At 52.9% G+C, this 13555-nt stretch overlaps 1 protein-coding gene across 6 annotated transcripts in view; it reads left to right on the forward strand.

The window, feature by feature from the left end:
* Positions 1 to 1390: 1390 nt before the first annotated feature.
* ZMYND8 (zinc finger MYND-type containing 8) overlaps positions 1391 to 13555 on the forward strand; it is a 105223-nt gene continuing 93058 nt past the window's right edge. For 2 of the 6 annotated variants that reach the window (XM_056108434.1, XM_056108437.1), the window contains exons 1-3: positions 1391 to 1675; positions 2345 to 2578; positions 11637 to 11707. In XM_056108434.1, the coding sequence (XP_055964409.1) occupies positions 2565 to 2578; positions 11637 to 11707 (85 nt within the window). In that variant the 5' untranslated portion in view covers positions 1391 to 1675; positions 2345 to 2564. Of the gene's footprint in view, positions 1676 to 2344; positions 2579 to 3608; positions 3828 to 7448; positions 7660 to 11636; positions 11708 to 13555 lie in introns of those variants that run through there. The other 4 variants (XM_056108438.1, XM_056108440.1, XM_056108435.1 and 1 more) reach the window with 3 other exon arrangements.

Here is a 13555-nt window from a genome sequence, read left to right on the forward strand (position 1 = left end):
GGGGGGGAGGACACGGGCAGCTGCTTCGCGGCCTTCTAAGGCGGGTTAAAATCCATCACGGCACCGGCACCGAGGCCAGGTTCATGCCCCCGAGGGCCGCCCCGCCCACAAAGCCTGTGTTTCCTCCCCCACCCCCTCACTGTCCAGGGTGCATCACCCAGAGGTGAGCAGGGTTCTCTGCGGGGTGGTGCTGGCTGGTCGTTGGCCAGAGGGAGGAGGAAGAGCCCAGTCTGATGACCCCCACTGCCCCTTGGACACCCCCGCACCCCTTACACACGCTCCAGGGGGGCCCCTCCCTTCTCCGAGGCCCTGGCCTGAGTGCTGGACCTGTTGTCAGCACCCGGAGGTGCCCCTCCCTGCATCTCGGCTCTCCAGCCCCCACACTGCAGAAGCTGCCGCAGCAAACCCCACCCCCACTGGCTCCCGGAGCCCAGCCCTGCGGCAGGCCGCGTGGACCCCCTGTTTGGCTGGTTCCTGTTTGTTCCCAGATTCCCAGCTTGGAAGAACCCAAGCGCCCGTGTGGCGGATGGGGGCGGGGCGGGGCCTGACCTTTCTTCTCTTTGTGGGGGACCGGACACCCCGGCCAACCCGCTTTCTAGGGGGGACCAGGGGACAAGGCATGGCCCTCTCTGGCTGTGCCACCTCTGGATTCCTGCAAAAAAAAGGAAAAAAAAAAGCACCATGGAAGATACGGGGGTCTTTATTTAGCTTCTGTTATTCCAATTTGCCACTTTTTTTTTCTTTTGAAAATCTTGTTAATAAAGCACTTTGTCATTAAAATGAAAAATAACCCTCCCCCCCCAACAACAAAAAGAACCCAGGAAGGCGCTTTCAGATCCGTCTGGGTGCAGCCTGGTCTACAAAGGTGTTTTTTTTTTTTTTCCCGGGGAGGAAAGAGGGGAAAAGAGCGAATTCTCCGGCAACGGGTGGAATTATAAGCAGCTCTGCAAAACGAGTTAATATTTTACTGGAGAGCAGTGTCAGGGATGGGGGTGGGGGGGGCTGCCAAGTGTAGGTGTGTGTGTGTGTGTGTGTGCGCGCGTGCGTGCGGGTGTGTGAAGTCGCTGTTCCATCTGCCTTCGGGGACGACAAGAAGCCGTTCTCTGTGGAAATAAATTTCAGCAAGAAGCCTTGCAAAGCTCCTGGGGATTTGCCTTGCCCACCCAGGGCCCAGTGTCCCCCCTCCCCCCAGCAGGTCGCAGACACAGGGCAGGCTTGTGGCGGGCAGGGCCGCGCCGCGGGTGTAGGCCTGGGTAATAACGGGGGTGCTTGTTCCCTCGCCGGGCTTGACATCTCTCTTTCTCCCTCTGGATTCAAATGGCTCCTCAGCCCGAGCAGGCACTGCCTGCCCTGGATCGGGAAGGTACACGCCTCCTCGGGAAGCAGAGGCGAGAGACAGCAGCGGCGCGGCGGGCGCTCCTGGCGCTCAGCGTCTGCAGCTGGTATTTTTCCACGGGCCTGGCCTGCTCGCCGGGGCCTAGCGTCTCCCAGCCGGCCGGAGCCCGAGAGAGGGTTAACAGGCAGGAAGCTGAAGGCATCGCAGACTCCGACGGAAGTCAGATTTTTGTTTAACTGACTGGTCTAGCAGGCCTCGGCGTGGGGGAGGAGGGCGCCGGGAAGGGAAGTCTAGCTTTGGGCATGTGGCCTGCTAGAAGCGCCTGGGGCTGGCCTTGGGGTAAGGACGGAGGGGGGGGTGGCTCTGGGCATCCTGGCAGGCTCGCAGGGGGACCCAGGGTGGTTTTCCTTGGAGCCCCGGCCGAGCTGGGGGAGGTGAGAGGGTCGCTTCCCGGCGGGGGGCCCCCCCAAGGCTCCCTGGCCTGCTTGGAGAAGGAGTGAGCCGACCTGACCACTGCCTCCCCTCCTTTCCCCGGGGCCCTGCCCCTGGGGGCCGGGGGGCGGGGTGGGGGCTCCCTCCAGCCCCGCCGAGGCCCTCGCTGCCTGCTGCAGGCCCCTTTCCGTGGCCCCCCTGGGCTGCTTTCCCGGGGCTCCCCCCCTGGGGAGGGGGGGCGGGGAGAGAGAGGTGAAGGGTGGGGGAGCCACCATTCTGCTGGAGGGTTCTAGAAAGGGCCAGCCGTCCTCCTCCTGCTCCAACGCTCCGTGTGGGCCCCGGGGAGGGTGAGTGAGTCCTTGCAGCTCGGGGGGCAGGGGGGGCCCCCAGCAACTCTCTTGCCAGGGCCCTGCGGGCCTCAGGCTGGGCGGGGGGCAGGTCAGGGCAGCTGCACGGGCCTGCCCGGGTCGGGAGAGCCAGGCAGGGGCCGGGAGAGGCGCGCGTGGGGGCCTCTGGCCCCAGTTTCCCGTGCTGCAAAAGGCCTAGCTGAAAAGGCCCGTCTTTCTCTGCGCACAGGACAGCTCTTGCTCGCCAGAGCCTCACAAAGATAATCGCTCAGGAAGTGTCTCAGCCAATCCCGGGCGGCCTTACAGTCGGATTCGCCGCGCCGGCCAATCGGGGATGAGCTCTTATTAGGCGGCCAGATCATCAAGCCGAAGTGCCAAACCCTTTTTCTGTGAGAACTAGGAGCCTGTCCTCCATGTTTTATAAGTATTGACATTACACAGTGTTAACAATGCATCCACAGAGGTAAGCTCGACTTTTTAACCATCTTTTCTCCCCCTCCCTCCGAGACATCCGCACTGGGGGCGAGCAGAGGGAGTTGTCTCTGGCTGGCCGGGCCCCACGCGCCCCCAACAGCACTTAGCTTAACTTGGAACTGTTTAGACAGAATTTTTTTTTTTTTTTTTTTTGCTTTCTTGGGTCACATGGCTAAGTAGCCATTAGCCATAGCTGGATTTTTTTTTTTTCTCCCCCCTTTGCAAACTGGCAAGGGCCTGGAACACCTTTTCCTCCACCAGGGACAGGGTGTTTCTGGAAATAGTTTGAAGCTAGATCCTGGTATGCCAAAAAAGCTGCTCTCTCTCTTTTTTTTTTTCTTCTTCCCCTTTTTTCCTCCTCTTTCTGTCTCTCTCTGTCTCTCTCTCTCTGAGCAGTTGCTCCCTCCCCTGCACTATTGTCTTTCCTTTTGACACGTGCTGCTGGGGCAGGACATGGAAGGTAAGCGAATCAGGCGCCTCTTTTCCAGGAGGATTCATGGCAAAGAGCAGAGAAGGCAAGTTTTCCTGGCCAAGGAAGGCTGGACTCAGTTCTGCCCAGCCAGGCCGTGTGTGTGGGGGCCAGCACCCTGTCCTCAGCAGAGAGCCAGGGCATCGCCCAGCTCCTGGGGCCTAGGTGGGTGGTGGCCGTGCCTTGCCAAGCTCTTTTCTTTCCCTGCAGGGTTTCTGCACTTGAAACTTACATTGTTCAGCCTTTTTTTTTTTCCCCTTCCTGACTTCTGTTGATGCAGAGGGTGCCTTCTGCAAGCCAGCCTCTAGCAGCAAACGCGTCTCCAAGTGTTTTCTAGGCTCTGGAGGAAGTTTTTGGAGTAGGGATGGGGCGGGTGTGTGTCTGTGGGGGAGAGATAGACAACATCCTGCAATAAATCGCCGAGGACTCCTTTGGAATCCCTCAGTTTTTGACTCCTGCATGCATGGCTTTCAATGAACTAATGTATCTCTTCTTGTTTGCAGTTGTTTCCTTTCCCTTTTTTTTTTTAAAACATTGTAGCAGCCTCTGCCCTCCTGTGGGATAGAGTGCAGAGGAAATAAAATCCTATCTGTAAGAGCTCCTGACAGCCTTCCCTCCTGACTTGTGGGGTTGTGTTGTTGTGGTGTGTGTTTTTAATAATCCCATGTAACTGTTTTAAAAAAAAATTTCCTTTTTGATCAAGTCCCAAATCTGCCAGCCTGTTCTCTTAACTGTGGAAAAATGAGACGGTTGCTTGAACATTTGTTGGGTAAGTAAAAGCGATCCATTTCCTCTGTGACCATGTGAAAGAGAGTTTGGCGAACATTTGGGGTCTGTTTCTAACAGGGTGGGGGGTCTTGGCTGAGCAGCAGTTTGGGGGCTTTTCATTAGCAGGGAAGCAAGGAAGAGCTTTGAAAATCGTGTCTTGATTCTAGGTGGCTGTTGGAATCCACTGTTTTTGTTTTTGTTTTTTTTTTTTCCTGATTAACCTGCAGCTAGGATTGAGGATTCCACTTCCTGTTTTGTCCTCAGCCAGGGGAGAAATGTTCAGCTCGTTGTGCCTTGAGTGTGGATCTTTTACATTGGGTTTATTTGGATGTCAGAAGGCTGGGTAGTGATCTATTTGTGAAATGTTAAGTGCTTATGCGCAGAGGCTGAGAGCCTGGAACACTGAGTCAGGCAAGTGTTGGTGTGTTTGTGTGTGGAAGAGAGGAGAGAGTGAGAGAAAGGAGAGAGAGGGGAGAGAGTGAGAGAGAGGAGGGGTGGCGGGGGAGGGGGGAAAGGCCTGGTGTCAGTACTGAATGTATCAGGGTCTTTATCTGGGATGCAGAATCCCATTCACCCCCAAATTCTGTTGGATTCAGGACTCGCTGGACAACGGGATTTGGCCTTTTTCCAAGCCAGGCCCACAGGTCTGTGTGTGCACTCGCCTTTACAGAGAACGGTTTATTCCTCACTTTTTACTTCGGTGGTAAAGTAGACCCTTGTTTAATGTCACTTCCAGAAGTTTCCCTGCAATTTGACTACAGAAATCCTCAGCCTGGAGACCAAGCCAGCATGACCGCTAGTGCTGGAAAAAAGAGGGCCCATTGCAGTGTTTTGCCAACTCTGTGTGACTCTGTGTGTCATCTTTCCGTTCGTGACCCCGCCTTTGCGTACCCTTTGGGAAAAGATTCCCTTAATCGGGAGAAATAGACCAAATCCTAAGTGGCCAGGAGTGCGAGACAGACCCCTTTCTCCAGGGTGAAAAAGCAGGCAGTCGACGTTCACAGCCTTAAAACTGAGCAACCTAGCTCCCTGCCCCACACAAGTTCAGACACTTAGCTATTTTCTTTGTTCTTATCTCCAGGCTGTAAATGGAAATTACATATTGAGGTTCTTGTGGCCTCCCTAGAAGCAATATCTAATCACAAGACTCCTGGTTTGGAGCCTTCCACGTTTGCATAATGGTGTGTTTGTTGGGCTGGCAGGAACCTAAGGGCAAAGGCATTTGTCCTTTAAAAGCTTGCAGGGAAAAAATGGCTCCCACAAGTTTGCAAAGCCAAGATCCGGTTTTTTTCTCATGTGCATCGCTGGACCCCACCGGGCCCCTTCCTCCTTGGCCCTGTGACCACTCCCCGGCATGAGTCTGTAAAAAGTTAATTGCTTTGCAGAGTTGCCTTATTTTCCAGTTTCACGAAGGGGTGAAACAAATGTCTGCATTGCAGCAGGCCTGGGTCGGGGCAGCTGGGCTGGACCACGGAGCTGCCCAATAGGCTTCCTGCCTTCAGCCTTTGAACCAATAGCCTCGGAGAAAAGGTTACAGATTGACAATCGCAGTGGCCAGCCTGTGTACAGGGCCTTCTGGAAATTTCTACCATCTTTGTTCCTTTTAGGGGAAGAAAAGAAAAAAAAAAACCAAGTCTGCCAAAGCTGAAGAATCTCCCCCACTCCCCAGCCTCACCCCCCTCCTTTAAATTTTTACATCCAGGTAGAAGGTTCTCGGACCACATTTGTCAGTTGCAGAGAGGGAGGCCCAGAACATGGGCTGGGTCCGGGACTGTTTTCCTTTTTCCTTCTGCCTCAGTCCCCAACAGGATGCGCAGCTGCAAAGCAACAGACACTGGGGCTTTTGATTCCTGCCCCCCCCCCCAAGCCCTCCAACCCCCCCATCTTTCAGGATAGACTCACTTTCTGCTTTGGGGAATTAAAGTGGCATTCACAGGAGGGAGGAGGGGGGCCCCTGCTTTTATTAGCTGCAGAAAATGGTCAGTGTCTTCCATCTGTAACTAGGAATTAATTATATATAATCACTCAGTAAACTTTCTACAGAGTTTTTTTCTAATTGCAGAGCAGGAACGCGGCCTATTGGAGCCCGGAGTCCAGTTAACTTTCATAATTAACAACTCAAAGATTTGAGGCAGAAAGCAGGAGACAATGGGGGCCTCTTGGATTATAAATTAGGGATGAAAACAATACCCCCCCCCTTTCTGGTAGCCCCTTTCTTTGGAAACAAAACAGTCCCCTTTTTCCCTGGCAGAAGGGGTGGGGGGTGGGGGAACTCAGGTCTTCCATTAGGAAGGGTGTGTATCTGGGTGAATATATTAAAACAACAACAACAACAACGGGGGAGGGGGGGGGGCGGTGGGGGTGACAGTGACCCAGAACACACACATGGCAGAGGTAGGCTTTTCCAAAGTCCAGCTACTTCAAAGGTGCCATCTCTTTGTTTGTGCCTGCTGTCCCTTCCACTCTCCGACAGCAAAGGCAAGGAAACATCCGTCAGCTGCCAGTCCCTAGATCAGGCTGACTTTGCCCCCGGTTGTCCCTGCAAGGGAAGCTCCACGCAGCACTGCGGTGCGCCCAGAAGCCCTGAGAAGAAGCCCTCCCCGCCTTCCGTCGCCTTCTGGGCCAAGCCTTGGAACCATTCGCCCAACTCAGGTTGCCCGCCGGCCCTTCCCCCCCTCCGCCCAGATAAACAAGCAGGCAGGAGCCATTTCAGCGCTGCAGCCAGCTGCCGGGTCGGGCCGGCCCTTCTCATCCAGATTCCCCACCTAGGGCCGGCCCTGGCACCGCCTCGGGCACCGTGCCCTCCTTTCTCCCCTGGAGCTCCAAGGCAGTCACCTTGAAACTCCCCATGCACGCAGGGCGCCAGGAGAGTTGTGAGGCCAACCCTCAGCCCCCGAACAGTCAATTACATTAGCCACTAGGAGGCTATTAGTTCGGCCTCTGCAAGCTGGTTTTTGCAAAATCCATTGTTAATTTTCAGGGCTCTGTTGGGGGTGGACAGAAACCTAATTTGTGAGTATCCTGTGCCTTGGCTAAGGGGATGTTTGACTGTTGTTTCTCCTGTGCAGCGGGGGCTGGTCTTGCCTGGATATTAACCATCTTAGGACCGGCGGGGTATTCGGTGGCCGTTTTCAGAAACACCCCTCCCTCCCCCTTTTAGGTTTTGTGGTTTTTTTTTTCCCCCCCTCGGCCTCAGGATGGGGCACGGCCCTTGGCCCTTGGTCCTCCAGGTATCTCTGGTCCTTGAAGCACTTGCCTCCCTCCCTCGCTCCTTCTGGGATGGATGCAAAGCCCCGTTCTGAGAGGAGACCCAGGAGGAGGGGGATGGTGTTCCTCCCTCCCTCCCTCGCCCAGCCTGCTCCCCTGAACATTTTCCTCTTCACGCTGACACCTGTCTGTCTGTCTGTCTGTCTGTCTGCAGCGCACAGGATTCCTGACCTTTCCCCCCCTCCCAGATTCCAGGGCCCCGGGGGCCTGGCTCTGTGACTGGGTCTGGGTCTGGGAGCATCGAAACGGGAAGGGTTTTCTTCAGGAACTTGTGACTTCACAAACTCCCCCTGTCATTGCAGACTTTTTTTTTTTCCCCCCCTCCTGCTCTCTCCCAAGCTCCTAAACAGTTGGGTTGTTGGTGTCCTTTGGTTGAGCTTCTCCTGGTTCTGAGACTGAGCTTAGGTGGCTTTGACACTGGCAGGGGCTGCTTAGATCAGAACTTCAGCTAGTGAACAAACTGCTACCATTTTAGCTTCAATACAGGAATGAAGCAGTGGTTGCCAGACGCCATTTTAAGAATCCTGCATAAATAGCTTAGCTACCGATGACTCTGCCTGTTTTAGGTGAGTGCTTATATAAAGCTACCCTGCTAACCATTCCCTCCCCCCAGTGTTTTAAAAAAAAAATTAATTGCAGATTTAGGGTAGCATGTGCTGTCTTTTTTTTTAAGAAATATATTTTTTGGATGTTCACTATTTTGTCATCTAGAAGAGGAAGAAGAGGTTGTGTCTTGGGGATTAAGTGTTTCTTGCAGCCTGGACCAGTTTTGGGATTTTTGAATGAGAAGTGAAAAAGCTGGAAGGAAAAGTCCTTTCGAATGATGCATGCTTCTTGAATTGCTGTGTGATGAGCCTCATCTGTATAACCAGAGTCTTCTGCATGCTGGTTATTTATTCGAGATGGATTGGATATTCTTGGTTAAAAGTCAAATAGTAGTTCACTTGGGGGAAAAGAAATCTCTGGACATGGTGTAGCCAGGCGTTTGCCTGTCAAAACTAGATGCTTGTTTGTTTGTTTTTCTCTCTTGGAAGGGTTGAGGGGATGGGATTCCTGGGAATTACCGACCGGCCTGGAGTTCTCAGAATTAATCAGGAAGCTTAAAACGTGGTGGATTTGCAGCACCTCATCCGCAACTTTTAATTGTTCTTTTTCAGTGCATGAGGTTAGAAACTAAACATAGGTTTTCTTGCGTTGCCTGGGGGGGTGGGGGGGGTAAGAAAAATCTTTTCTTTCTGGAATGGGATGATGCTGTGGGTTTTATTTGCAGGCACTGTGAGTGCTCTTCTTTAATTGCCTGAAATGTATCATTTTGTGAAATTCAGAGGCAAGGGACTTGGGCTGTAAAGTGAGTGCAGGAAGGGGTGGAGGGATATAATGTATAATATAAAGTAGTTGCGGGCTATTTTCTTTGGAGGTTGTTACTTGGTTTTCAGCTAATTGCTGCCTATTTCTTGGGGTGGAGGTAGTCACCCCAGTGGACCCCCCCCCCCAAAAAAAAAGTAATGTCAGTTTGAAACCTGGACTGGTTTTTCCATTGTTGCTGATTTAAATAATCGGGGGTTTCTGGAGGTGAGCAGAAGGAAGATGCTTCTGTTGTCGAAGACTTTAATGTGTTAATGACAGGAGTTCAAAGTCTTTTCTCCTTATGCCTTTTCCTTATAATCAGTATTGTTTTTGTTTTTTTTTTTGTATTTTAACTTGTTTTTTTTCCTCCAAATGACTGCACACTTCTTAACCTACAATGACCACAATCCGTGGGGCATTCAGACAGGTACAAATCTTTTCTCACCACCTCTTTTGATGTAATATTCATAGTTTTTTCTCCCTAAGAACATACTGGTACTTTACCCAAAGGGGAGAGAGAGAGGGAGGGAGGGAGAGAGAGAGAGAGAGAGAGAGAGAGAGAGAGAGGGAGAAAAAAAAAAGCTTGAGATTAGTGGTGTAGAAAAAAGGAAGTCCCTTTAGATGTGGCTGTTCAAAATGACTAATTTTGCATTCTGGTCTTTGCTTTTGTAAATGAAGTCTCCCCCCCCCCCCCCCTTTTCATGCACAGACTCTGCAATTTCCTTTAGTCAGATACAAGCTATTTTGTGTGTGTGCGTTCCTGAGGTCCCTTTGAGAGCGTGGCTTGTTGATCTGCGAGAAGGTGGTTTTCTGCAATTGTGCTTGAAGTCCTTGGCAGAAGCTGGGGTGTTACTGCTCAAGTTAGGTGATTATGGTGCCCACTTGTAATACTTAGAAAGATAAAAACAGCTTAGCCCTCCCATCCCCCACCCTCCCCCTCCTGCTCCAGGATTGATGATCTCAAACTTAGCAGCAAGTGCCACCCTGGAACTAACTAGTTTGCATTTTCTTAGCTGCATTCCTGCCTGCTGTGCTCAGTCCCTCCAGCGGGTCACAAGGCAAATAATTGTTCTGGTGAAGGTAGCTTTCCTTGATGGCCAATCCACCTTTGAATATTTTCATCACTGCAGAAAGCCTTCCAGTGGGTTTGGGGGCAGGGGGCGCTCTCTTAGGCATGCCTGTTCTTTCATCACCCCACACTTGGGTCAGCTCCCAGATAAGCCTTTTTCTCCGTCATTCCAGATATGGGATCCCTTTTCAAGAAGTTGGGGTTTTCACATACCTCATGCTAGCCAGGGAAGCAGTCTTCCAGACTGGAGTTGGTTGAAGTTCACCCATCTCGAGGGGTCCGTGGGGGGCTTGGCTGGAAATTTACTAACGATCACCCCCAGCAGAAGCCATCAGCAGTATCCATTTGGACACGCTGTGTGAGTTGTAGGAGAGAAAGCCCCTGCTTGGGAATGTTTTGCCTCTTAAGTCAGAGTGAAAAGTATTAGTGCTAATATCACCTTCAACAAATCACCGTTGTATTATTGCATGTTAGCGACGTGTTTAAATTTAACAGGCCGCTTTCTTCTGATGAAAACCATTTGTGACATGTTTCTTGGGCGATTTGTGTCACTGCTTTCTCTACAGATACTGCGTAAATGAAATTGTTAGCCTGGCTCAGTATCAGAGACCCGAGTGTGTTAATATTCTATTTAAAAACCAAACTACCTTTCTTCTCTCTGCTGGGACTAGTTCAATTGGAGATCTCCAGGTTATTCTAATTTAATTCTGAGCTATAATCTCTCTCTCTCTCTCTCTCTCTCTTTTTATCCTTCTCCCTTCCTTAATCCCCTGGCCTCACCAACTCTGGCCTCTCTTAACACCTCTCCTGAGGGCTCAGGCCTTTTCTGGACTGTCTTTTGTCTTGTCACGTCCCAGACCACGGAACACAGAGGGACATTCTAATCCCACCACGCTGACATAGCCTTCTTCCTGTCCTGGCTTTTGAGTCTTCAAAATGGAACATTCCAGCCATATCCACGGGTGCTGTACCCATTTTTTCTTGCGGAACCTGCAGTCCTGAGGGATGGCTTCTGGAGTCTCTGCTGTCCATCCTTAACCATTTTCTTGTCGGCCCAAATGTCTGGAAAGTTCCAGCACCTCTAACGTTTTACAACTCCAAAAGCAGAACTCACTGGCTTGGCTTGGGAAGGGCGCGCGCGTGTGTGTGTGTGTGTGTGTGTTGGGGGGGGGGTGTTGGAGGGAGTAGATGAAGAACCTGGACTCTATTTCCCCCCCAGTTCCAGCAGAGAGGGAGAGAGAAGATTCTAGTGGCCCACCCTGGACAGAGAGGAGGGCCACTTCCCTCGCCTTTCACCCCTCCTCCCCCTCTCAGTCTTTTAAGTAATCCTTCCTCATTCCACTTTGGTGGTGGGGGATAATTAGTCACAGCTCAGAAGCCTGCTGAATGCTTTCTCTGAGCCAGGCCTGTGGAGAGGGCACACACTAGGGCTGGGGGCCGGAGACCCCCCATCCTGATTCTTGGGATATTAAATACTGCTGGTGGGAACGTTTTTTGGAGACCAGGCCTTTTGCTCTTAGTCCCGGACACAATTTCCTACTTTGTAACTTAACCTATATGTATTTTTTTTTTCATATCCTGGCTTTTAACTGGGAGATAGAAGGCATAGTAGCCCTGGCCATCCAGAATTCAGAGAGCCATCCGGCTCCCCCCCCCCACCCCCCCGCGGGGGGGAGGGAGGCCCCCCAACCCCCACCTCTAACCTGGTGGCCTTTGAATTAGGGGTTGACAAAGAGAAACTTGTTTACTTGGAGGTTCCCTCTCCTTGGCCCACAGGGCTAGATTGTAATTGTGTGTCTAAAAAAAAAAAACACTTTAAAAAAATTTCTCCCTCAATAGCATTAACTGCTAGAATGGTAATTTGACTTAAAACAAGAACCGACCTCGTGTTTTTATAAAAAAAAAAAAAAACAACAAAAAACTTCTTTAGGAGTCTTGGTGGCTACCACTTCAAACACTGGCTTTGAAACCCAGCCTGGGTTTCTTGCCTCCACCTCTGCCTAAGGAAGGGGGTGGACTGGGCTGGGCGGGTCTTCAAGGTGGGTTTGTCGGATCGCCCCCCCTCCCACGCTCCCCACTGGGGCTAGCTGAGCTCCCTAAACATAAACGTGGTTTGCTCTGTTTCAGCTTGGCTGAAGAGGAAATAAAAACAGAACAGGAGGTGGGAGAGGGCATGGATATCTCCACTCGCTCCAAAGGTGAGTAAAAAAAAAAAATCTCGTGTTTTCTCTGTTGCAGAGCAGAGGGAGAGATAGCAATCTCTCCTCTGTGAGATTGGGGGGGGGTTGCAGAGGGGTGCTGTGCCCGCCAGCTGCTGCACTCCGCCCTCCCGGCCTCCCCCCTCCCGTGTCTGGGCACATTGATCTGCATCTCCCTCTCTCATTGTTTTGCTCTGGTAACTCTACTGGGGGGGGGTGTCAACCTGTTGAGGATTGTGCCCCCCCCAAAAAAAAAAACCTGTGTGTGTGGGGGGGGGGATGGGGGTTGAGGATACTGCACCTTGGCTTTTTTTTTTTTTTTTTTTTGCCTTTTGGGTCACATCTCGCGATGCTCAGGGGTTACTCTCCTGGCTCTGCACTGAGGAATTACTCCTGGCGGTGCTCGGGGAATGGATACCGGGGATGGAACCCAGGTTGGCCGTGTGCAAGGCCCTAGCTGCTGTACTATCACTCCGGCCCCAACATCTCTGCTTGTTGAGGTTCAGAAACGCACCGTGTTCTTCTCCAGGCATTGCCAGGCCTGCCTGATTCCTGACTTTAACAGAGCTTCTCTTCGGAATCCCCAAAGGGGGACCAGGAGGACCCCTGGATTGGAAAAAGCAGGGGTCTTGGTTAGCGCGGAGAAAGAAATGCGGAAGTTTCTGGAACATGGAGACCAGTGTGTGCCACGCGGGGCATCCTGCCATGCCTGAGAGCTGCCAGGGCCGTGTGTGGCCAAGAGGCTGTGTCCGAGAACTTGGGGTCTCCGGCTGGGGGCCTGGTCGGTGCACAGGGTCAGGACGAGGCTTCGGATGCTTCCTTGCAATGGAGCCTTTTATTTGGGGGGAGATGTCACACCTGGTGATGCTTAGGGGTTACTCTTGGCTCATGCACTCAGGAATCACCCCTGGCCGTGCTCAGGGGACCATTTGGGATGCTGGGACTGGAACGTGGGTTGGCCGCCTGCAAGGCAAACGCCCTCCCCTCTGTGCTGTCGCTCCAGCCCCAGGTGCATTCTTCTCCAGAGTTGTCTGATACGTCAGGGTTGTGCTCAGGTGTGTGTGTCCCTTCAGCAGCCCCCCTCCCCAGCTCCTGTTCCAGTGCTCAGCCTGGCGAGAGGCTGCCCGGAGCGAGCACCCCCATGCCAGCGCCCAGTGGTGCTTGGTGACAGCGTGCTTGGCAGTCACTTCAGACCCTCAGGGACCTGCAGGGCAAGGCTGGGGAGAGGCAGGGACACCATCTGCCCCTCCGTCTGTTCTTCGTCAGATGGGGCTCGGGCCTGGGTGCTGAGGGTACTGCCTCAGTGGGCCTCTCGTGGGCGGGACGCGTGCTGCCCAGTGACACCAGGCCATGCCCGCGAGTTTCTTGATTCCCTGGACAGAGGGGGTGGTGCTTCTGGTCTGCATTAGGGGGACTGAGTCCTGTCCCCCTGGAAAGGCAGCACGGTGGGACCGAGTGTGGCACTTGCTCCAGGGGTCGTGGGGCTGCCTCCTGGGGCCGGCGAGTTTCCAGGACTCGGAGTAAGAAGTGGAAAGTCAAGTGAGACCACTGAGAGGGCACGGAGAAAGAAATGCAGAAGTTTCTGGAACATGGGGACCAGTGTGTGCATGTAGGGCATCCTGACATGCATGAGAGCCGCCAGGGCTGTGTGTGTCCAGAGGCTGTGTCACTGGTCTGTTTTGGGTGGGGGAAGCGCCCGCACCCTGCGGTGTTGGGGTTCCTCCTGGCTCTGCACTCACGGATCATTTCTGGTGGTGCTTGGGGGACCGTATGGGATGCCGGGGATCGAACCTGGGTCAGCCACGTGCAAGGCAAGTGCCTTAGCTGCTGTGCTGTTGTTCTGGACCT

Source organism: Sorex fumeus, unplaced genomic scaffold, assembly GCF_029834395.1.
Source record: "Sorex fumeus unplaced genomic scaffold, SorFum_2.1 ptg000213l, whole genome shotgun sequence".
Classification (NCBI taxonomy): Eukaryota; Metazoa; Chordata; class Mammalia; order Eulipotyphla; family Soricidae; genus Sorex; species Sorex fumeus.